This window comes from Anopheles nili, chromosome 2, assembly GCF_943737925.1.
Source record: "Anopheles nili chromosome 2, idAnoNiliSN_F5_01, whole genome shotgun sequence".
In the NCBI taxonomy this organism is placed as follows: Eukaryota; Metazoa; Arthropoda; class Insecta; order Diptera; family Culicidae; genus Anopheles; species Anopheles nili.
Genome location: NC_071291.1, coordinates 64,721,623 through 64,746,801, shown reverse-complemented (window position 1 = coordinate 64,746,801; position 25,179 = coordinate 64,721,623). Strand labels below are relative to the sequence as shown.

Sequence of the window (25,179 nt, the reverse complement as noted above, 5' to 3'; positions counted from 1 at the left end):
TCTTTTATTGTCAAATATGTGTAGCTGGATCTTACGATTTTTCTTTTACCTACTGAACGTAATGATCAAAACCCTTCACGAAATTAAGAGTGTTCAAATCGTTCGGTTCAATTTATTTAACACAACGCAACGAAAATTATATCGACGTTCAGTCACCAAACAGAAAGAATTCTAATCGAAACAGAATCAAACTATTGCATGGCAACGCTAAGGTTCAAAATAACCGAGAAAGGGCCAACGCAAACACACAGAGTAGGTGTGCGCGGTTGTTTCCATTCGGTTAGACATTGAACCACACGCACCATACGTTCTCAAAAGCAATAAATATTAATAATTGGTCAATATCCTACAGTAATGGTACCAATGGAATCTACACGACTAGCGAGCCGTTTGCGGCCGCACGAGTTGGTGCAGTTTCACCTGAGAAGGAGTGAACTTTTCGTTCTCTCACGCAGCCCGATAAACCGGTGCGAGGAAACACTAATAACCATCCTACATTAATTAAGTTGCTAAACGGCGCTCACAGCGAAATAATGTACAGAATCCGATTTCTCAGCAGCTGGCCTGGAAAGAAGAGACTATCCATGATAATCGAACGACGGAAACGAAAAGAACACTCGACCTGACCTACACCATTCGCGACAAGCCATGCGCACGTGCGAGTGCCACCTCTTTTTAGTTTGCCCACCCGCGCTACTACATTGAACACTACCGAGCAAAACGAGCTATAGCTTCTAGATAAATATTAAATCGACTTTGCGTAACTGCAGCTTCACTACCGTACTATCATTTTTGGGGTGGCGACTTAGAAAAAAAAAACAACGAAACATCTCGTGATCTTAAAGTACGTTAGATACTCTCCGGATGCCGTCTCAGTAGACCACTCATCTACCCTACCGAACCACCCCCATCATCATCACGCCCGGACAAGAGGGAAAACGATTCTTTCGCAAATGGGACCGCCGCACCAATAGTTGATTGCTCACGGGAGGTTTTTTGTGTTCTGCATTGTTTTTTTGCGAAACTCTCTACGAGAGAGGTAAGTATTATTATTATCATATCTTTCGTTTTGCTTTCATTATCGCCGTCGCTGCCCTTCCGGAGGGAACCCACGCTATGGGTCGCTTGATCGTCCACCAACATCGGTTTCCGGCAGGAGGAGGAGGTACGTGCCACTTTAAAAGCTATTCGTCGTTTTTTTTTATGTGTGTTACTCAATTATTATCTCAGAGTTTGGTAGTTTTTGGTTGCAATGCGTTACTCTCTCGCTGGCCCTTCCCTCGCGGCTTTGCTGGGGACTGCCCTAACATCGTCTCCTCTCCTCTCGACTGTGTGAGTTTGGTGGTACGGGATCGCTGAGGGGGCGGTGGGAGCGGGATGGGGTGATGAGTTCTTGTTCTAGGTGCAACTGCACAATTGGTTTATCTGGGTGCGCGTGTTGTTGCTTTAAATTACTCACTTCGATGAAAACTTATGCTTACAGGTGTGCAAGGGATGCGCGTTTAAGGGTTTGTGTGATTTGTGTGTTGGGAGGGGAAGTGGGAGCTGACGCAGCCTCTCGTTTACTTGGAGGTAGCCTTGATCAGTCCATCGGTGGACATCGACTTGGGGCGCTCGATTGGCAGTCCGAGGGCGCGATCCCACACCAGCGAAGCCAGCACGCCGAGGGCACGGGACACACCGAACAGCACGGTGTAGTAGTTCATCTCCTTCAGACCGTAGTACTGCAGCAGCACACCGGAGTGGGCATCTACGTTCGGCCACGGGTTCTTCACCTTGCCGAGTTCGGTCAGGATTGGGGGCACGACCTTGTAGATGTTCGAAACCAGTCCGAACAGCGGATCGTTGGGCAGGTGCTTGAGGGCGAACTCGCGCTGGCAGGTGTAACGCGGATCGGTCTTGCGCAGGACGGCATGACCGTAACCAGGCACGACCTGTCCCGACTTCAGCGTCTTCCAGATGAACTCCTTCACCTTCTCCTCGTTAGCGTTGTCTCCCAGCTCCTTGCGCAGCTTCTGCAGCCACACCAGCACCTCCTGGTTGGCCAGGCCGTGCAGCGGTCCTGCCAGACCGTTCATGCCGGCAGCAAACGACAGGTACGGGTCGCTGAGGGCCGAACCGACCAGATGGACCGTGTGCGCCGACACGTTACCGCCTTCGTGGTCGCTGTGGATCGTCAGGTACAGGCGCATCAGCTCGGTGAACTTCTCGTCCTCGTAGCCAAGCATCTTGGTGAAGTTGGCCGACCAATCCTTCTTCGGGTCAATCGCACCGATGCCCTTGCCGTCACGGTACGTGTTGCGATAGATAGTGGCGGCAATCACCGGCAACTTGGCGATCAGGTCCATGCTGTCCTCGTACACGTACTCCCAGTACTTGCTCTTGTGCACACCCTCCGAGTACGCCTTGGCGAATTTGCTCTCGTGATTCAGTGCGGTGACGGCGCAGCTCAGCTGAGACATCGGGTGCAACGATGTCGGCATGTTGTTCAGCATGGTGACGACGTGCGAGGGCAAGGCGGCGCGGTTGGCCCACTCGCGTGACAGCGCATCGACCTGAGCCTTCGACGGAACATCACCGGTGATCAGCAGCCAGAAGAGACCCTCTGGAAGCGGTTCCTGGCCACCTACAAAAAAAAGCATGGATCAATTAAAATCGAACAATTAACTTCAATCCTTAAAGAACTTTAAACATTCGAAGATTCCCAACAATTCTTGCAATATTGGTCAAGACAAACTGCCATACTGGTCAAGAGCCCAATTATATGACGATGTTTAAATTAATGAACCCTCACAAGTTCATTCAACGATAAATGTAAATATTCTAACAACCTGCACGATCCTTATTAGCACGTAAGGCCATTCAACTCATTAACTATTGCCTTGTTGTACTGTGACGTGTCCAAGGCAAAAAAGAGTAAAAATAATTCATTCCGATCCTCAATCCCATCGCAGCTGGAGGGTTTTTTTTCTGATGCACCAACGTGCATTTTGCATTCGTCCTTCGTGCGATTACTCAACAGCGTCTTACAAGCGACCATTCAAATGTCAGACGTGACCGGCACGTTTCGTGATTCAGCGATGGAGCACGAACATCCCCACCGGCTCAAACCGGGTAAAACCACCTTCAGCTGTCGCGATCTGTCGGTTGTATAAGCCTTTTGCGTTAATCTTACCTGGCGCCTTAGGGAGCACCTGCTGGCACTCGGGGATCGACAGACCACGGAAGCGGATGCCCTCATCGGGGTCAAGTACCGACGTTTCACACACCAGACCCTTGATGCCACGCATGCCACCGTACATCTGGAAGGTTCCAAGAAGAAAAAAAAAAGAATAGTTACTCAACTGTTAAAAACTACTCGCTATGAAACAAAAAACAAATCAGAAACCCCGAATCCCTTTTGCTGATAAGAGATGGTGCACACACACACGAGGAGACCCATTACAATCTCTACGGTTCACATGAACGGTGCTCTTCCAGCCCCATGAGGGATCTTATTTTAGCAACAAGATTAAATTCACTTCTCTATGTGCAAGACCTTCTAAAGTATCCCATGCGTTAGGAGTTGGGGCAATTGTTGCCAAATTTTGCACTACTTCCCGTCCGCCCAACCCAAAAGCATTACCGATCTCACACAACGGAGAGAAAGGTCAATTGATAATTAACACACTGACCAACCGCCCGAACGAGCATGTTTTTTTTTGTTTCCAACCTCCAGTGCCAGAGAGACCGAGCATCGTTTAAAGCCGTCATAATAATCGCTGGCATGCTCAGTTCATTGAAGGCATCGTCCACGGATGCCAAGGGGCGGACACAGACGTAGGAACGTAGTTCATTATTCAACTCTATCTCGCGCTTCGCCTTGACGCGTTATTGAACTTGACTTCATTAAAACGCCACTGCACCATCAAACAAAGCAGTTGGGTTCTACCATTCTCAGAAGCTACGTGGAAACTCGTGACGCCTCAACAAAAAGTCTTCCAGTGCGTGGCAGCAGCGATAAGTAATGTTGTGCCCTTATCGCCAGACAGGTACGTTGGTCAGCTGATCTGTTGAGCCAATGTCATCGCTATGATGTCACAAACGCCCTGGGGGAGCATGTCTTTTGCTCGTCAAACAGCGACGTGTGGACGCACCAAATTACTGATTATAATTTGCAAACCAGTATTGCTATTTGCGGAAGGCGCTAGCCACGATTTCCATTAGCGACTGGATGTGAGACACCAACCAAGGTCTAGAAGCTGCTAATAAACATAGACAACAAAAAGTTTGGGAAAATATGTTCAACTCCACCGGAAAACAAAACCCCAAACAGAACAGGGTTAGGGCACCATGTGATCGAGTTTTGCGTTAGATCACATGGTCGGGAAATATACAGGGGCTTGCACGATTAGCTCCAAAAATGGACGAAAGATAACCAAGTAAGGGCAGCTCTATCTCACCTTCAATTTCCACTTGAAGCGCATAAGCCAGTAGAGGCTTTATCGTCGGAAGTTCAATGTGACCAATCGTTATCTTGTCCCTTCTTTTTTGTCAAGGTACAAAAAAAAACTAAGGCCACCGAGCTAAGCGAGCGGTTTGATAGTACGAGCACACGCCCTTCAAAATCCCTACACTCAGAAGCTAATTTAGCGCATAATCGTACAAAAAAAAGGTCATAGAAAACCCCGTAATTAAGGCCGTATAACGACGGGGGCATCTGTAATGCATACCCCTGCGTGCATTGCAGGCCCTTATTTGTAGAAAATTCCCAACAAGTTGGCAATCAGTTCGCCTGCAGCACGCAGTGCACGTTGCAAACAGTGTTGCAGTTGCACGGAGGGGATTTAAAAGCGCATTGCCAAGCGGCTATTGGTAAATACACTATCACAGGTCACACTGTCAATAGTCGAAGAGAGTGCGAAGCTTTTGCGGATCGCTCCAGGATGGGGGAGATCATCATGACAATCCAAAGTACACCGAGGCACAAGAACCTATGGAAACCGGTTATCGGGGAGTGTACGGGAGGGTGGCCACTGAGCACGTGATATTGGAAACATTACGAACACGTTTGTCTTTTTTATACGAAAAACCATATTTTGTTCGCACAATGGCAAAAATCGTAATCATAACCCCATTGACCGGCGAGTTATCTCGGCGGATAGGAAGGTTATTTCGTTGACATTGAAAATATGCGTAAATAGAAATAAATGTCGAAAAGTGCGATAATTTCACGACTGTTCGCTAATAATGCAATCACAATCTGTTCTAAATCCGTCAGACATGACATCCCAAGCGATCAGGAATTTCACACAAAAAGGTAAACCCCTCAGCTAGACACATGACCCACGGGAGGTATTTAAAAAATCTGGATCCTCCTTCCCTTCTCTCTACCTTTAGTAATGATGATTAGCGTTTCAAAGCGACAATCAAATTTGCCACCCCTTCGCGATCGTCACAGCTTCACCCATTCAATTTTCCAGCATGAACAGCACTCAGTCTGTGATCCTCCCGGATCGTTATTACATCAAGCACCACCGACCAATGCACTTCAATCATCCACGACTCTCAGCTGAGGGTTGACCCTCGCCGTCCAGCGTCCCAATCACTCCAGCCAACCGGGGACACGCTCCAGTGGACATCAGAGACATCAGACATCAGAGAATCAGTGGGTCGTGCGGTGACGGCGGCATATCAATTGTGCCCGTGCCGCAATTCGATACTACTCGTTTAACTCAATTAGCATCGTCGGGTAGGGCAGGAATAAGGGGGCAACCGCACGCGGCCCATCACCCTATATTACATCTTCACGCCGAAAGTGAGATCATTTCGGGAAGAGACGACCTTCCGTCGATTAGGTAGACTCCGTCTCAGGCGGAAGATCAAGTAAGTTGGATATACTTTCCGGGGGCATTTGAAGGAATCCCGGTAGCATGTTAGACCTCGATCTACAGGAACTAAAGAGAGTACTTCAGAAACTTACCATATCGACGGTAACCTCGCCGACTTTCGTGGCACCATGCTGCTTGCGGAAGTTCTTGATGCGCTCCTGCTCCTTCGGGACCTTTTCCGTCAAGATAGCCTTCAGGTCTGTGCTGTCGGAGGCATTGCGCACGAAGGTAGCAATCGCCGGCAGGGCATTCTGTAACGAACGAAGAAAGAAGGCAGGGGTTAATTTGTGATGAAGTCGAGCATCCCCCCAAAAGCGGAACCGTTGACGCGCGTCGTGATTGTTGATCTCTGATCTTACGTAAATGTATTTAACCGTTAAGGAGGTGTTTGCATCAAGAGACAGAAAAAAAACAAGGCAAATAACCAAATGAAGAGCAGAAGGTTGAAGAGAACTCGTCTTCGATCGCCGGCGAAGAATCTTTTCTCATGCGTAACACCAAAGCCGCACGAATGGGACACACGCCCGTGCCGGCTATTATTAGATGTCCTCCATTCGACACTGCGAAGCGAGAAAAATACATCCAATGGTGAAAACCAGCGCCTGGGAGATACTACCATTGCCGGAATTTACGCTCCCAAACCCCCAGGGCTCGTAGCTTCGTAGGGCATCTTGATCACGAGGGCTTGGATGCAAATTCTTTAGCGGCGCGCTCTCCAATTGACGCATGCAATCCGTTATCTAAATGCAAACGAAACAATTTCTACCCCGAACCCTAGCAGAGACGTTCCCGGCGACGGAGACTTATCTTCAATTATCTCGGGAGCTATCTTGGATACGATGCGCAAAAACGAACCAAACCCAAACAATTGTTGTGGCTGTGAAAACATCCCAAAAAAAATCACGAATTACCCCGTTTCCTCCGCAAAGATGCCCGCTGTTTGGTAATGTCCAGCGGAAGCTTTTGGGTAAGTTTTAACGCCAACTCATTCCTCATTACCTATGGGAAGGTCGAAAACCTGTTTCACAATCGGCAACCGTAAACCGCACACAGTGCGTGTCGAATGACGGTGACTTCCCGGCACTCAGAATCATAAAATTCGTCCATACCCCGTCGTGAAATACCTGTATCCCCCTTCGGAACCGGTTATTTTTTTAACACCAAAAGTGTCTTCAGAAGTCGCTTTTATGGGTACATACATAAAAAAGGAGTCTCGAAGATCTTAAAACGTTGCGAGCACTGTACTCTGTAAAGTCAATGACGCCATGAGGAAGCTTTACGATACGTTAAAGCACCTCCAGAAAGCAAAAAGGCATTGGAACCAACGGGTTTGTGTACAAAGTTCGGATTCAGGTCAACCCCTCGGCAGTACGGGTCGACGAAAACGGTGATGCAACGCCGTTTGCCATTACCTAACAAGCCGTGCAGGTTCTAATGCACATGCCGATCGATAAGATTGGCATTAGTTCTAGGACGAAAATAGGATCACCCACCATTCGCTTCCTGTTGCCCGCGCTGCGAGGAGTGCACCAAAAGCGCACTAATTATAGCGAAAAGTCGGTTCCCGGAAGACTGTTGCCGTAGGGATTCCGCAAAAGGGTCAAACATGGGAAAGGTCTATCAATCGCTCACCCAGAGGCAGGGTGTTACGAATGTGTGAGCCTGGCAAAATGCCTGCCAGCACCGTTCGTGCGTTCAATGACTTTGTCCCCTTACCGGCAAGAGGTCGTCCTTAGTTAGTCCTCCATCTACAATGTCACCACACCGGGGCTTGCTCAGACGGAAACATTACTTGACTTCTCTGCGCTTCTATGCCTTTATGAACGAGCATGTTCTATGAGGTCTATGAGGCATTAAGATCGTTGGAACCCTAGCAAAGGTCTCGCTGCCTGATCACCTGATCGTGTGCGCAGTCGAATCATTTTGCGCGTCCTTCCACGCGGACCCGTACGCAACTCGGGGCGTTTGGAGTTTGCGGATGGCTGTTGATAGGAGATTTCTTATCGCCTGCCGCAACACAACTACCGCGCAAGGGGCTGATGAGATAGAGCGCCTTGTGTGCGGCTGTTTATGGGTCCTGGTGGAGCGCTGATAATGACACGTTCCCGCGTGAAATGGACGTTGATGGATAGAGGAGGAAATTGCTTTTCGGTTGTTCTAAGAGGGTGATAAGCACCCAAAGAAACCTCAGTGTGCATGCACATACTGTTACCTGTGCCAGGGACCACAATACCTTAAACAGATGAGCAAATACACGAGTGTTGGGTGAGATCTTTTTTTTTACATAACCTCTGAACGTCTGTTGATCGCCTCAGAGCGAAGAATCGCGTTCTTGATCACAAGTAACCCTTTTCGCTGTACCAAGGTTATGTTTAAGCGACTTATCTAGTGACATTGAATTGTTTTTTTATCGTTCCTAGGTCATTAGAAACAACGTAACCATCTGATTGAGATTGAGACGTGTGCCTTTACGCATTTGCGGTTTTGTTTTGTTGATATGCAAAATTTTGGATAAATAAATATTAAAGCACAAACAACACAACGTGTTGAGTTGAGAAAATGTGCATCGAAAAGAAGAAGAAAAACATTGTTACGTAATCTAGCGCATGTGAACGCTCTCGTTCACACAGTCATTTTTTTTCCCTCACGAAATGAACTAGGGAACAAAACATTGCCTTTTATAAATTATTTGGTTGTGATTCGGATATTCGATACATCAGATATCGATTTTCACATGACAAAATAATGCCTCAAATCGATAGTTCGATTTTTTCCGTACCAAAATCGCATGGTTAATGTAGGCAAAAAATCCGATACCACCCCGAAGTTCATTTCGAATCATTTGCAATGATAATGAGCAAACGAATGTATGCCGTACTTCGATCAATTTTTGTTTACGTTGATCAGCAACCCCCCACGAGAAAGAGGATAATATATATATTTTTGCTGTGAAAATATTCACGTTACCTAACAATTGCGTTGAGCAACACGACACTGGGTGTCTTAATGCTCCCAAAAAGAAGCCATCAAACAGAAAAGTTGTTTTGCTTTTGTATTCTGCTGTTACTAAAAAAACAACAAGCATACCCTCACTGATTATCTAACACTTTTCTACGCAAGCTATTTTCCGACCAAACGGAAAAGAGCAAGACGTTAACAGCGAAGAAGGGAAAGAAGCTTGTATCGTCGAATTGCGTCAAGTGACTACGGGATTTCCCCTACCCTCAACTAGAGTTTTCCTCTCCACATCTTCAAAAACCTCCACTTGAATGTGTTTTTTATGCTGTGCCTCTCTCGCATTCTCTCAGCGTAGCGTAACCCGCTGCTTATTCCAAGGCGCCTTTTTCCTGTTTTTCCAGCTCGAAATCACGGTCAACCTACTGACCGTTTTGGGAGTAAATCCCGTAAAGGCCGCAAGTATCGGCGTATCGCAACTCACGCAATCAACCATCATCGTCATCGGCTCCGACAGCGGTCGTCATCGCGTGTGCTCATCGAAGCAGCCCACAAACACTTGATAATTGAATCCACGTTTTCCACCGTCCGCAAAAACGGTGCGAGCCCGCGCGCTTAACCTTCGGCTCAACCTTGCCCGCTAGTACGTGGCCGAAGGGTTGCCCTAGCTGAAGGGCCAACAAATCCGCCGTGTGGCCTATGATTTTGGCCATCATTTTTCACTCAATTTCTGCGCACAGAATCGCCTGATAGGACCAAGTAGGAAATCTCGGTCCTCGGTCACCGATTACGTAACGTTGCGAGATTCGTCCCTGGCGCAGGGCAGGTGGGTGGGTGCAACAAAAAAAATCGAAACCACTTCGCCACACGAGTCTAGCCCCACATGGTGTGTGCGCGATGACGCGGTCAAGTTCTTCAGCAAATCACTGACACACGCACGTATTCATTTCACTCACAAGGCTACATTGGGAAGCGCGTGCACGGTACAGATGGCCTGAAGGCTGCAGAGGCTCCTTCGTTTGGTTCTGTGGTGCGGTGCGTATCCTTTTGCCAGCGGGAACCTCAAGGAACCCGGAATTCAGCGGGTTGTTCACCACCACGTGCCCAGGAGCACATTATCAATCGCTGCACGACGTCTGGCAAACACACAAACGCGATTTATCTCGATAGGCGTTTTTACGAGCGGATTCTCAACGACGTCCCGGACACAACGCCGCAACGTGGACGGCGATGGCGAGATGACGATGATGATGATGACGAGACGGCGGGCGTCTCATTTGGCTGTGGAGCTGTTGTCCAAAACTCACCTTATTGGCGGCACAGGCCAACTTAGATGTGTAGATCCGGGTAAGGGCCATTTCTGCTGCTGCTGCTGCTGGTGGTGGTTTTTCCTGCAAGAAGGTTGTCGAAAATCGAGGTAAGCCGTATGCGGCAGACTAGTGAAAATCTGGCCGGCACTTTCGCGGACGAAAAGGCGTGTGATGGGAGCACCAACAGAAGCCGGTAAGTGTAGCCGTTAGCTAGCTGCCTCACTGGTCTTTTCGCTGCCGATTATTTCACCGATTGCTGAGACGATTTTCAGCGACGTACCTATTTGTGGAAAAATAGAATTCGTAAAAATCCTGCTCCGAGCGCGCAAGTCGACGTTTCCGAGCCGCAACACGAGAGTGAGAGAGCTCTGAGAACGCTTCAGCGTAGCCGCAGACTGTGAGGTGGTGCTCTTGAGTGTAACGAGGAAGACACCAACACACCCTTCCTTTTGCGCAGTATTTTCAAACGGCACAACCATGGCGATTGCGGCAACCCTGAAAATGAAACGTCAAAATATGTGAAACCATTCGAATTGCATTGTTTTGCATCCATTATTCAGGAAAAGTATTGCATATTTTCATTACACACCAAGCTCTTTTCATTCTACAATCTTTTATGGATTATCCGGTTAGTTATTGGTCAGAAGATAGAAGAAATATTATTAGAGGAACACAAGTGACAGAAATTAGAGATGAAATATTTTTTTATGAATCATACCTTATTTGGAGTTTCCTTTCTATGAATTTGTTGCTCGGCTGTATCGTCTTTCACGATGCATCACACAGTTATTGGAACGTTAACGATTTGCAGAGCTGCTGTAAAAATCTTGAATGTGCCTCATTTGGCTTTAGGCCAATTTGAGTAGTTCGCAACTTTTCCAACAGATGGCGCCACTAAACACCACCTTCAACATTTTAACCTACAATAAACCTCCACCGATTTAAGTTATTAAAATACAGTGCCGCAAGTTAGTAGGATTAGTTTTATTTTCGGTAAAATGTAATGTTTTATATTCGATAGCGCTTCATATGCAGTAAATATCATAATATAGAGCTGATTTGCGATTTCGCTGTCTTTTATCGTTTCGCACCCGCAGCGGATCGAACACGCTCAATACCACAATGCCGTTCCGTATATGGAACACAACAGATACAACTAAATATACTATGAGTGAGCATCAGTAAAAATGTACTTTATATCATACTTTAGCAGCCCATTGGTGTCCGTTTCGTCCACTGCCGAGCAATAAATTGTATCGAAAGGCTAACATTTAAGGCGCATTTGTTTACGTTAGGCCACGCTCCATCGCATTTTACAGGCTACTCAATTGTAATCGTACGACACCGTGTTGCATTTATGCTTAATTTAAGAGAACTTTGCGTTAGCAATAAGCAACTAAAATGCATCACCCATGAACATTGCGAAACGCGTTGTGCGTAACTGTATCGGTTGGCTTTTTTTTTCTGCAGCCGCCTCCAGTTCCCGACGGAAGGGCGTACACTATCAAATACTGCTGGAATTAAATCTTGTTTCATCACATTAGCCGACAGGTAGGGCGGTTACGATTATCTAATGAGTTGGAATATTTTTAAAATCAGTTTCCGCAGATTCTGAGCTCCCATTAGGGGTCATCGGAACGGGTGTTACGGTATCTTAAATGACTACCGTTGGAAAGGTAGGAAAAGAGGAAAGGAACGAGATTTAGCGATTCATTTCCGGGCCTGGATACCGTGAGAGATTTCGTGCATTTCGAAGCTAGGTGGGGCTATAGGTACCATACACCCGCTAGTTCCAGTTCCACCCTCGGACGGGCAGATGCACTATTCGGTGCTAGAGCTGCTACCTATCGGCGCTGCCCTCTTTTACGTTAACGACAATAACATTGTCATCCGCGTCGGACACGTAGAATCATAAGGTCGTATCGACGTTACTGTTCGTGTCGGAGGTTGGGCCATCGGGCGTGTTCTGCTGGGGTCTCTTTTCGGGTGTCTCCAAATCACCCGTGCTTCTAGAGAGCTCTTCAAGCAGCATATCGGTGTTAATAAGACCCAGCACGGCCTGCTTGCTGATGGACCGTGCCAACAGACGTGTCTTCCTCTCTAGCTGCTCCTTTTCCGTTTCCTCGTTCTCATACGTCGTGGTGACCCGGTCACCTTCATCGATTGCAGTGGATAATGCCGTTGACGAGGGTACCATTGGAACAGCATCCGGATCCGTTGGGCTCAGTGGAACGAAGTTGTGTTCGAACCGGCCCGTTTCCGGAGCTGATGCGGAAAGCATCGAGTCGGGACCAGGCGGTGTCAGTTGTGAATTGAATCCATGCGCCACTGACGACTGCGTGCGATTGTAGGGTTGCATCGGCACATCAACCGGATCACTGGGCTTTGGGGGACCATGCTCAAATAGGCTAGCTGCCGTCGGCCGGCTGTCTGTATTGTTGCCCTGCATCGACGTGATGGTTAGCTGCTCGTCGACTTCTTCTATCACTTGATCTGTAATACGCATGCTGCCCATAGCACGATCTGGGCCTCGTCCGCCAGCGAGATTTGTTGAACTGGCTGATCCAGGGAACCTGAATGGTACGGATCCTGCGTCCGGTGTGGCACTATTCGGGCGACTCGATTCGTCCTTGCTGAAGAAACGTTTCAGCGCCGAGGTAACCGTGTTCACGCGAGACATCGTGCCGGCTACACTAGCCAAACTTGTCGCAGAACTTCCACCACGGTAGATTGGCTTATCGGAGGTGTTGAAATGAATGCCACTTACATTGTCATCCATCTACAAAACAGAAACAACCGACAAGGTTAGAGAACAGATCGAGAGAGAAAAATACAAGCCAGATCACAATGTTTCATGAAGTGTTTGTCCGAAACCAATTGCCTGCAGTGACTAAGCTGTCCATAGTGTTCCACTGTTCGTCAGACAAGCTACAACTACACCAAAATTTAGCATTAAGCTCCGAGCCAACATTTCACAAAGCATTGGATCGTGACTAACTGTTAGCCACCACAGAAGGATAGGTGCCGGGAGGATGTGCATCTTTTAGGATTTACACGAACAAAGTGTGATCAGGATCACATCTTATCGAAAGCTAAGGATTCGAGTGGATAGGATGGGATAGCAAAAGAAAGCTTATGCCACTTTAAAACACCAAAGTTATTTTAAATTAAAGGATTATAGTAAAATTGCTTTTAGTTCATTAATTTACTACCCGACACAGTAATTTAGAAGATACTCCAGTAGGTATCGTAATATTAGAGTAAATCGATGGTAGTAGGAATTAGTTTATCACCCTCAAACCCGTGACATGAGCATCCTTCTGCTTTGGAGGAGCTTCGGAATCCGTTCCAGATTAGTAAGCGAGTGCAATCGAATTAGGTGCATCCGAGCGATCCGAGTGAGGATCGCTTGGAATTTTCTTACGAGCATATCATTTTTGAACGCCACCCCTGCGATACCGATACCCGGAAAAATCGTACATTTGGTGGTGAGTTTGCAACGGCGGAAAGGTACCCTGTTTGTCCGGTGAGACGGCAAGCTTGTCGAAATGGTAACCGACAGCCGCCAGCTAAACGGTACGTGAATGAGGAGAGAATAAGGTAAAGTGCCATCACCGAGATTAAAAAATAACCCCCGCTCGGGATTACGAGTATTTCAGAGCATAAAATGCCACCAACGGGGCTCATCGTTGACGCAATCGCACTCGTTTGCTAACCTCGTCTTCGTTGGGATTCCCGGAGAAGTTATACTCAACCGCTTGGTTCTGTTTACCGACCATTTCGTCGATGCGGATTGCCGTTGGCACCACCGGAATGACTTCCGCTTCCTTCTTCTTCACCACGATGTCCGCGGTCGAGGGTTGTGGTGGTTCCTCACGGATCTCGGCCGATGCCACCGTGTGCGGGAGCTCGGTCGGAAATATCTCATCCCAGTACTGATCCTTCAGCAGCTCCGGATGCTCGTGGTGCATCTCGTCCACGATCAGGTACGACACCTGCAGGTTCCGATCGACGATCCAGTTCACCTCAAAGTCGTCATCATCCTCGCCGAATGGGTTGATCAGCGATTCGGCCACCTTCAACCAGCCCATGTAGAAGAAAAACTGCAACGTGGTGAAGATCGGGAAGTACTGGTCGATCTTGTTCACCACCCCTTCGCCAAGTTCCTTCGTTTCGACCCACTGCTGTCCCATAACCGACGTGAGGAAGTAACTGTATACGGCCAGCGTCACCACCTGCGTGTACACGAGCGGCACGCTGATCGTATCGTACGAAATTAGCAACCCGCACTGGCCACGGAACTTGTTCAGCTCGTCGATGATCGTTTTGGAGGCGAAATCGTCCCGACACCGACCCTCCTTGCGGGCACGAGTCACAATACTAGCCGCCCAAACAATCGGCAACCAGTGCTTGGAATGACGCGGAAACTTCTGGTTCAGATGTGACATGATCTTGTGCTCGTTATCATTCAGCAAACCAGCCTCAACCAGATGCTCGATGGTCGGGAAACGTTTCTTCACGCGTGGCGAGATGTTGGTCAACACCATCGTTAGGCAGAGGCACACGTACCGCATTATGGTGCGGCGCATCACACGTCCACGTTCGTCCTGCAATCGAAAAAAAAACGGGGTAAGTAATAAGCGCCTCGGAAATGATCCCAATCTCAGCCCGTCACCCATCCCCAGCCGTAATGATACGTAAATATTTGTCAAACCTAAACGCTGCGCTAATGTCCTGCGACACCATCAAACTGTAATCGGATATATCCTGCCCTCGAGCCCGCCCCGTGGGGTCAACGAACTGTTTGTTTTCCCATCCGGGGATGGAATCGACGTCACAGCCCTAATCGGTTTCTAAGCGGTCTGAATGGTCCACTGCCAGAAAGGACTCTTTTTCTTTCTTCCACTCTTTTAGTGAGTGTTTGTCCAAAAGCTACTCCCAAAAACGATGCATTCAAATCCACGTAAACAACAATACCGGCAGCACCCACAAAACGCTGCAAACCCTTTACGCGGACGAGCATAAATTATTGATTTGACAGCCATTGAGTCGCGGAAAGCGAACCGGAGGAAAAATAATATCCTGGCGCCAAGTAGACTGCAAAAGGGGAACCCTTTTTTTTCCTCCTCTCCTCACACCTCGGTGTCATTTCATACATTAACTTTGTGGCTCCCACCTTCTCCCACCCCCTTCGCGCTTTGTCTCGTACCTGACCGTGAATGTTGGCACTGACAAAAACGGCAATCGGGTCCGGCCACGGAATGCTGGTGTACTGGTTCCACCAGCGCGTCATCACGATCGTGACATAGAAACCGAGCACGAACGAGAGCGGGATCAGGTTGCTGTAGGTGGCACAGTACTTGACGATTTCCTCAAAAATCCTAAAACGACGATAATCGCGAGTGATTAGACGAAGGTGGCAGGCGTTTTTTGTGGGAAGAGACGTACCGTTTTTGATCCTCCGACAAACCGAAGCGGTAGGTAACGTTCAGCACGTAGTAGAGAAGCAGGAAGCAGGTCAAATCCAGCCACACCAGTTTGTAGATACTACCGCGCCATCTGGAAAAAAGGCAGAAATGGAATAGGGAAAATATTACCATCTATCATCGAAAGTACTCCTGACAACCAAACATCCACAAGCGCATAGTCTGGCGAGCTTTTGTCCTTATTAAGCTCGATTTTGGCCCCCACATGGCCTCTTGAATGTAGTAAATCGCTACCTTTAATGAGGGTATTGCACCTGCCGGGCGTGTTAAGGGTTACGGGGAAGTAGCGTACCTTACGAATCATCACGTGGCCACTCGAAAACGGCTTTCCCGCTTGCGTGTGACATAATTGAATGCCGAAGTATAAACCTGCCCGCTTACTCGAACGCCTCAAGATTTTCCCATGCCTGAAGGCCACGCGACTAAGAAATGTATACTTTTTCATTCGTTTTTTTTTTCGCTCACTGCTTCAAAGCACATGCCATGGAACCGGTTTACTTGTTCAGAAGTATCGCTTCGCTGGCTAATGAATCCAACCGGCACCGGCGAATGCGTGGGGAATATTTTTTTTTTTTGCTCAACGATTGGCGTGGAAAAAAAATGACGCTTTCGCGCCGCCATTCCGGGAGATGTTTGCCAAGGCCAACCACAAGCAGATCGGACGTTTCGTTTTCCTGCTGGCTGGCCACCGGCGAGAGGGTGGGAAAATTGTAAAAATTTACGATTGCAAACCGTAATCCGAAGAGAAAAGGTAACGAAACCGAGCGATATAAAATCCTTTGGACCTGAACGGTGCTTACAACTTCCACCGCTATCTCTCGTGTCGTGGCCAAAAAAGGTCTGAAAGGGGTTGACCTGCTTTTATTCAATCATTTTCTTCATTTTGGCATTTTTTCGAGCCTTGAACGGGTTAGGGGGATTTCGCAGATGCTAGAAGAACCGAAAAAAAATCTATGAATAATCGACCACTTGACAACCGCGTAGCATTTCGCAAATTGGTACCGGCTTTTCCCATCACCAGTCATCTTCATCATTGTCCCGGTACCTCTAAACGTCGTGAAAACGGTTGCACATGCGATGATGCTGCGCATGTTTACCGTGTATACTTGACCTTCGCGAGATAATGAACCGACAAAGGCAATTTCGCGTCCAGCTACCTTCCAGGAAGCCGATCGCACGACTTTGCACGAGAATTAACCCAACGGTGTTATCATCAACGAGCCAGTGACATAATAAATGATTAAGAACTCAAATAGCGTTAAAATTGTCCGTTTATTTGACTCATGCCGTGACAATTGAAGACTCAAACAGCCCAAAAATTGGCCGTTTATTTGACTCATGATTCCAAGAAACACCCAAAGCATATTGCACTCCAAAAAAACATGGCGTGATTCATACAAAAGAACGTCTTTCGGTATATCTTCGAAGGTTTTTCTTAGTGATACAAAAGCGTGAAATGATAACATTTCTGAATGTAGATGATAACAACATGATACCTTTATCGCTTCGCAAAGACGCGTGTCAAAGAAAATAAATCGAAAAACCATGGACATTCTTGGACAACGTACGTTGAAAAAAATATACAACAATGTTACGTTCAACTAGTCTATATCTTTTTTTTAAATAGAGCATCTATCTTACTCATACTTGTTAAAATCACTCGATAACTCAAACCAAATTCTCACTTCCGATTTGGTCAACAGTACGTCGTTTTTTTTAGATTGATATTTCTTAATTTGTTTTATCAGGCTAAGTGCTTGACTCAACAGTGGAAAAAGGGACATACTGTCTGTTGCTTGGCGAAACAACAATCCTAGCGATAAGGAAGTGTTAAAAATAATACTTCCAGAACTGACAAAGCCGATTGTTTTTAAAGAAACACTTTCTTCACGCTAATAAATGTAGACAATAATGCAGCTCATACATGAAAATCAGTTCTTTTTTCTTCATCATCCCTGTCATAAGCAAGCCGTTGGACGGTAGGAATAATTTAAATATGTTAATTTTTTTTATATCCCACTCAAGCCACGCGTGCTTATCAATTTGACGCGATGATGTCACCGTCGGTGGAAAAATAACAATTCTTCGATAACGCCACGAGCATATATGGCGGGTAAATAAAACATCCATCAAGAAGCATTAATTATGTTCGTTTTCACACGTGACTGAAGCAAACATGAAATGCATTGGCTTGCAAACTGCAACGGGTGAATAAAAGTGCGTAGTTTTTTATTCTTTTCAATATTTGTCCATTTAGATACGACCGTTATTATTTGAACAAATACCGTTAAGGTGTTAAAGCATAGAATTAGTGACGCTGAATATGAGAACTAATTTTCACACCTTTAGGGCGGTGAATCTTAGCATCTAAAAATATCAAATGACTTCATCGTGAGGATAGCAAAAACCCCAAAAGGAGCAGAGCTTTGGCCACTGTCCGTTTCGCGCGGAAAATCGTCATTTATTTTCAGTAGAAATCTAATTCGGGCAAATAAAGCACAGATTGAGCTGGAATAAAACTGTTTACATTGTGATAAATGCACGTCCACTGATATGAAGCTCGAAATGAACATCGACCATCGTAACTTACCTCATCAGCAGCTTCAGGAAGCAGCCGAAACCCCGGCAAGTCGCCACTTCCGCCGTGTAGGTCACCGTCATGGTGGGGTGGTTGTTGTTTGCACGGTCCTAAACACTATTTTACACACTAGCAGCGCCTACTGGGAGTAGGAAATTGACACAACGATTCCGTGGCACACTTTGGCCGCAGAGCACAGGAAAAGGGGACAGGAGATCAAGTCCACCGACGCTATGCTAGACACATGGCACTGAATTTCAGAGGTACAAACATTATTTCCCAGTCAAATGGAGTTTCCGTTCGGTTTTAGTGCGCGATGAATTATAGCAGCAAAAAACGGCCAATTAATGAAGACACCACCGTGGACGGCACATGAACCGCGACTGTCTGTCACTGGGAGTTTCCGGGCGTTCTCAAGCTCTTGGGCCCGTATGTCTCTTTTAACTACCCCACCATTAGCCACCGAAAGGTATCCAAATGAAGCGAGAGTTGCCAATTTTATGAACGACCCCCAAAAGCTGACGAGCGCAGAGGAAATAAAACATATTTCGCAAAGGTGCGGCGGTGACGCGAGTTTTACATGACAGTAGGAATGATCTCCGGAAAGTCTCTGTGTCCTGCTGCGAGCCACATCGGTCTAGTGAGACATAAACGGTGCCCACCGGTCAGGTCAAGGTGCGGCTACTGGTAGAAGAATTTTCGATGGCCAGATAATTAACTACATGAATAAATCATTCCTCAAACCGACGGAGCTCTTTAATTTGATGTGCACCATATTTAGGGTTATTTAGTTATGTGCATTGTAACTAGTAGATAGACATAAATGTGTTTTAAATATATATTTTTATTATTATTTTCCGTTCGAAAAAATTAAAAAAAATGTATTTTGTTTAACATAAGTATTGCAGCAAAAGTTTCATGAAATGTTTACAAAAAAAATCACTCACGACGATCTCCATGCCACTCATACGCCGCTGGCTAATTGTGTCCCTCACCGAGCCTAAATAGCTTAATGAATGAAACGAAACGTATTTCTTCATCTTTTTGCCTTTCGTTTGAACTTGCCTTGGCCTGGTTCGAAAAACGCCAGAGCACCGGCGAAATGCTTAAGGCACGCACGAAAAGGCTCGCCCTTGCTTCTCCTCCCAAAGGGTTTACCAAAAAAACATAAAACGACTGTTCTGAAAATGGAAACCGGTTTTTTTCATAATCGAAGGGGCAATAAAAATAATATCAAACGGATTGTTTCCGTCCGATTAGTGTTTTTTTTATCACAAAGCCAAAACTCTTTCGCATGCACGCATGGGCAAAAATTGCTTCTAGATGAGACGATTATATTTATTTTCTTGATGTTTCATTCAATCCATCGTCACAAATGCGAGTTCAAAGGAAACCCCCCCAGCATGCATAAGGAAATTGCAATACGTGTTTACGTCGAATGGTAGTGATTATTCATCAATTTTTCACTTGTTCCTCTATGAATCAGCGAGCGAAGGCGTACCGGTTCTTTCGAAAGGAAGCAATTTTTCGTTTCCACGTGCAAAGACCGATGATGATGATCGTGATGAATAGGAAACGATGACGATGATGACCAGCAAACGCCCTGGACACAAAATACACCCACCTTCCGTCCCACGTTTGTGCGTGATTCCTTCCTCCCAAGCGGGGACAACGTTCTACTAGCACAACATCCGCAAAACACCGTAATCATGTCCCCTGGGCGATGCGATTCCAAGCGTCCTAGCCCCCCAAAAAAAATATCGCCCTTAGGCTCAGCCGAGCCCCCACCCTTTCTCGCGTCAATGGACGCGCGACAGAGTTCAAGGTCTTTCGCCAGTGTATATATATTTTTTTCCATTCAGTATAGGGTGAATTAATCAAAACCACCCAATAGCGTTTATGTGTGGCTTCACACGCGAATGAACGCTTCGGTTGAGTGGTTTCGGAGCAAGTCTGTCAACCAGAGGTCCAAAAATAAAGGGAAATAAAATAGGGAAAATAATACTCCTCCTCCCACGGGGGGACGAAAAGATTAGCAAAAAATAAAGCAGCATCCCGATCGTATCCTAGTGCATGATTCCACGTCGCTTCGTAGCGCTTCTTCCCATAGAAAAAAGGCGTTAAAATGCGACAAGATGTGCGTCAGTTCCTCAGCGCATGAAGCGTGAATTTATTAGAACGTGCTTGTTTCGTTTCCGCATCGACAGTGCAACATCTAGTCGGTGTGGCGATTCTCGTTGCCGTGGAAATGTCGGCGTGCCAGTCCTCTAATTAAGCCTGAGAAATAACTCCCATGAGTCATGGAGCAGTTATGACGTTCGAGATCGTATCGAAGCATGCTTGTTTACTATTTATTTATTGCTCACAACTTCATCAAAATTAAACTAGTTCATCATATGTACATCTTCAGCGGCATTCTGTCGGAAATATTAATCAGCGATGAGAAACAAGATCCCCCAGGGGTTGACGGTCGTTATTTACAGAGAGCTTAAGCATTATTTTCTTTGTATTAAGTGTGCTTACCGACCAGCGGCTTATCAAAATAGGGCAATTAAAAAACCAACCACAACCGGCGTGATTCGCGGTGATCAAGACATAAACGCAGAAACAGCGAAACGACCCATTACTGTGTCGCACGCTTTGTATGCATCATTTAAGTCAAACCCACGCTTTTTACTCCTCATGCACTCTTCCGCGAGATGCATTGGGTGCATCAACACAAACTGCCCCGTTGTACTTGCGCCGAGTGTTTTCAGCCCATTGAAATGCGCTTTCCACGGACACAAGTTTTCCCTCCCGTTGCGGTTCGTTTGGTAAGATTTCAAACCCAACTCGAAGCAGGCTTCCTCGCATCGTTAATTCTTTGCGTACGAGCCCCGGGAGTTGGCGAAACTTTACGCCGGTGGCAGTGTGCGATGGGTGGAGGTTATTTATAAAATTATTATCATCCCATTCGCTTGCGTGCCCTTCGAACCGTCTTCAACTGGACGAGCCCATCCACGGGGCGGGATCACAAAGAGCAAAAAACACACGAGGTCGCATCTTAGCGTTTGATGCTCGTGCAAAATAGTGCAATAAAAGAAACCCCCAAAACATGCCGCGTTTACGACCGCGTCGAATGTATTTGAGCATTGGCGGCGTGTGCGTTTCGTTGGGACCGAATTTCTGAAACGATGTGAGAGGGTTCGATGGTAACCACGCAAAAACGGTGCCGGATCGGGGAAGACCGCATGTTTTATGATGAGGACATTTAATTATTCTCGAAAATGCACACGGTGTCGAACTGTTTTGCAGAAATATTCTCAGTTTTAATGACGCGTGCTTCAGAGCAACATTTTCTTGGCTATTACAGTCCTTCATGCAAAGCATCCGTTAGCCGGTAAAGACGAAAACAAAGCGTTGCATCATTCATTGTCTTCCCCCAAAAAGCAATCCGTTGAGGCTGCAAAAGGTTACTTGGATCTTGTTTTCGTTATGCTTCTTCCACGCCAAATACCGGTTCGAGGGAATTTCAGCGCATCAACTTTTGGATTGCCCAAACAGCGGACCGCATTGTTCAGGGGAACCGGGAAGCTGATGTCATACCGGAAAAGCATGCCTTTTCGCGGACGCCAATTCTGCCGCTTTTTTTAACTGAACACCGCCACATAAACTGCCGCATAAACTCCACCGGCGTACACAAGGTGTAGGATCACGTGCGTATATTATCTCTCCTCCATCAGAGACGGGCGCAACCACCGAATGGTTTGGTTTTCTATTCTATCTACCCGCCCTAACACACTTGCGATCCTCACGATATCAAACGGGAACCTCTTTACACCTGCAGCACACGACACACGTCCACTGGAAACGTAACCGGTCGTACCGATAAGCAGATAAATCTCTCAAGTTCACACGAACGTAATCGCTCACGAGAAAACAAATCGCGGTGCGGATTTGTTTTATGGGCGAAGATTGCACAAAAAACAACACCACTTGCCTAACCTAAAAAACACTTCACTCCAGTGGCGCTTAACCGATAAGCAGATAAATCTCTCAAGTTCACACGAACGTAATCGCTCACGAGAAAACAAATCGCGGTGCGGATTTGTTTTATGGGCGAAGATTGCACAAAAAACAACACCACTTGCCTAACCTAAAAAACACTTCACTCCAGTGGCGCTTGTAACAAAACGAACAAGAAAACCATGGCTTCAAGAATAGCTTTGTTGGTTAGTATGGTCACTGGGAATAACGAAAGGATTCTTTGTGCTGCTGGCTCAAAGATGCCTTTCACTGCGTTCACTGTACCGGAATTTCGACGGACCGACTGAATAACGCGACCAGCGCGGAGGAAAATAAACACACAACAGACCGCTTTACCGCGTTCGGTCGCTTTGGCGCTATTGGTAGGCTGACTACACACTGGAATGCACAGATTGTTACGGATTCTGTTCCCCCGTTGACGTGCCGAAAAACGCGGGTCCTTTACCTCACTTATGCATTTTGCGTAATTAATACGGTGCAAGTACAACCAATGGATATTGCTACAAAAAATAAACCACCTATAACTCGGTATTTCGAACTAAAAACATAAAAATTTATAAGAAAACATGTTTTAGATAGCGTCGCTTTCCGTGCAGAGTGTATGCTGCGAAAATCATGTGTCATTTTGGTGCCATGTGCAGCAGATTATACACTGCGGTACCAGATCTATATCCCCAGCGAGATATTCCACATGATATCCAACTTGCAGCCTACAATTAGTTCTAACATTTTATGGAGTTGGTGGTAACTCTAGCTACATTTTTTCATACGGAGTAGAGACAATACGTTCGTTTTTTCTCCGTATGATTGAAAGGAACATGATGAAGCACGTGGGTCAGTACTTTGGAATCAGAATCATAACCTATTTTTACGGCTTTCTACTGTACTAGCTATAATGGTATTATTTTACACTAATGGACTAAAATAAGGATTGTACCGCTAGAACCTTTTGGTTCTGATGCTTGACGCAAACTAATCAGACGTTTCGTGGTATACTCGTTGAGCTGTCACTAAGTGACAGCGGCGTAGAAACGCTTCGGCTGCGGGAGGGAAAGCGCGCTTCTCTACTAGTGACGGACAAAGCATGGCGTTATGCTTAATAAAAGTGAGAATTATCGTTTGATATATGTATAAACGCATCTGAACGGGGTATTTCGAGCACCCCGTGTTTCAACACAAGTCTAGCGACGTAGCCCGCGTAAGTTTTTTAATGTAAATAAGGAAACTGCTCCCAAGTTGGTTCGTGTTTGCAAACAGCACCGCAATTGCACATCCAAGTCATGGCTGGGGATGATGGTGATAATAAACTCAAGTGACTTACCGAGTAGAATTCTAAAGCTGTTTCTATACTAGAAGAGCCGCTCATCTGCATAAGGTATGATCTATGTGTGCACTAGTGAAGATTCTAACTGTTTTATTAAGAGGTATTCGGAGACACTTTCCTTAGTACTGATGATGGTCTGTCAAATTTTTTTTATTCAAATGTCAAATCATTTATTTAGATATGCGAGAGCAATTTGTTTTTATTTCTCTTACTAATGTCAAAATTTTCAAATATGTTTGTGGGCCAACCTAAACGTCATACATATTAGATATGTTTTACAGTGACCAACGATTTTTAGCAATTCTTAGATCATTTCATTACATATTTAATCACTGAATGATCTACATTCAGATAGACTTCTTTCAGATTTATTTCGAGTGGTGATTCAAATTGGTCTTAGTAAAATTTTTGCACAATTTAACCAACATATAGAGCATTCTAAATAACTTTTTATATAACGAGAAAAGATCATTTTTTGACATTTCAATACTTGCATAGAAAAAAGTACACGTCACGGGTGGAATTGGACAATCATGTGTGCGTATCGCCGTCTTTGCTTAGCTGTTTTACATTCAGCTACTCTTTGCACGTGTGTGTATTTGTTTCTCACTCACATTTGTTTGAACAGGTACACTTAATCGTGTTAGAATGTTTGGGAGTGTGCATTATGATTGGAAATAGATTTTTTAAACAAAATGGCGTGCTGCCAAATGGCAAATTGTACCCCTGCATTCATGATTTTTTTTATTTTAAAAATACTTGTTGAAAATATACCATATAGATCTCCATTTTTGTTTGTTTCAATTGTTATACATAACTTGGTAAATTTATTTTAAGGTAGAAGAAATACATGCAATAAGTATTAGTAAACGGAGTATGCCAATGTGCTTTACATATATTTTACTTCACTTACGGAGTTAAAAACTCATTTGTTCTCAAGGCTTATATGTATATTCAATTAATCCATTAGTTCGACCTTTTTTCAGTTTATTCAATTATGTTTCCATGAGGAATTATTGCTCTTCATAGTTACTTTTCATAGTTTACATACATGCGTTTGCTTATTCGTATATCGTCAATTCCATAAATAAAAATGTTTTAAATCCTGCTTGAATCCACAATAAAAACCCATTACTATTTTAGGGAGATATGGTTGCCCTTGGAGGGAGATATGGTTGCTCTTATAGGGGGATAGATTGGTTTTCAAATTCATGATAGAAGAAGAAAATCTGTTTGAGGCAAGAAGAACTTTGTCTAACAAAGCCCAAAGTGCTTGGAAACATCAATTTCCTCAGCATCTTCATGTTGTTTAACATGGAATGGAAATGCCCTTTTAACCAATTAAGGGGGGTGTCAAATCTGATATGCTCGAAAGTAAAAGGAGTTAAAATTATTGAGTCTTGAACTGGCATGCCAGACTAGCAAACTTAGCTAGTATATCGAGTGGCTTCGTAAGGATTCATGGTACAGCTTGGAGTGATTTGTTCATTCTTTCTCTAAAGTGCAGTTTTGTTTATCTTATACTGCAATCATTTGTTATGATAAAAAAAACCTTAGTTTGACAAGCGAATGTCATAGATGACATATGTCAATGTGACGTTTTGCTGTCATTTTGACAGTTAATAATTCC

General features: G+C 45.6%; 2 protein-coding genes across 2 annotated transcripts; both read right to left on the bottom strand.

The window, feature by feature from the left end:
• Window positions 1-90: 90 nt before the first annotated feature.
• Window positions 91-10,481, bottom strand: LOC128721014 (probable citrate synthase 2, mitochondrial). Its single transcript, XM_053814717.1, has 5 exons — window positions 10,416-10,481; window positions 10,133-10,216; window positions 5,963-6,121; window positions 3,176-3,302; window positions 91-2,626 (listed from the first exon to the last, which is right to left on the bottom strand). Exons 2-5 carry the CDS (start codon window positions 10,181-10,183, stop codon window positions 1,563-1,565), a joined length of 1,401 nt encoding a protein of 466 aa, XP_053670692.1. The 5' UTR covers window positions 10,184-10,216; window positions 10,416-10,481; the 3' UTR covers window positions 91-1,562.
• Window positions 10,482-11,161: 680 nt separating this feature from the next.
• On the bottom strand, window positions 11,162-18,282 carry LOC128721013 (bestrophin-4-like). The gene is made up of 5 exons (XM_053814716.1): window positions 18,212-18,282; window positions 15,584-15,694; window positions 15,345-15,516; window positions 13,852-14,742; window positions 11,162-12,914 (listed from the first exon to the last, which is right to left on the bottom strand). Exons 1-5 carry the CDS (start codon window positions 18,280-18,282, stop codon window positions 12,045-12,047), a joined length of 2,115 nt encoding a protein of 704 aa, XP_053670691.1. The 3' UTR covers window positions 11,162-12,044.
• Window positions 18,283-25,179: the final 6,897 nt, after the last annotated feature.

What these genes read in the sequence shown, in the direction of transcription:
- LOC128721014 (XM_053814717.1), bottom strand. Translation starts at nt 10,183, where the DNA reads ATGGCCCTTACCCGGATCTACACATCTAAGTTGGCCTGTGCCGCCAAT. An exon ending in TGGCCTGTGCCGCCAATAAG is followed by an intron (nt 6,122 to 10,132) that starts GTGAGTTTTGGA and finishes CGTTCGTTACAG; the next exon opens with AATGCCCTGCCGGCGATTGC. An exon ending in GCGAGGTTACCGTCGATATG is followed by an intron (nt 3,303 to 5,962) that starts GTAAGTTTCTGA and finishes GGAACCTTCCAG; the next exon opens with ATGTACGGTGGCATGCGTGG.
- LOC128721013 (XM_053814716.1), bottom strand. Translation starts at nt 18,282, where the DNA reads ATGACGGTGACCTACACGGCGGAAGTGGCGACTTGCCGGGGTTTCGGC. An exon ending in TTCCTGAAGCTGCTGATGAG is followed by an intron (nt 15,695 to 18,211) that starts GTAAGTTACGAT and finishes CCTTTTTTCCAG; the next exon opens with ATGGCGCGGTAGTATCTACA. An exon ending in GGAATCCCAACGAAGACGAG is followed by an intron (nt 12,915 to 13,851) that starts GTTAGCAAACGA and finishes TCTGTTTTGTAG; the next exon opens with ATGGATGACAATGTAAGTGG.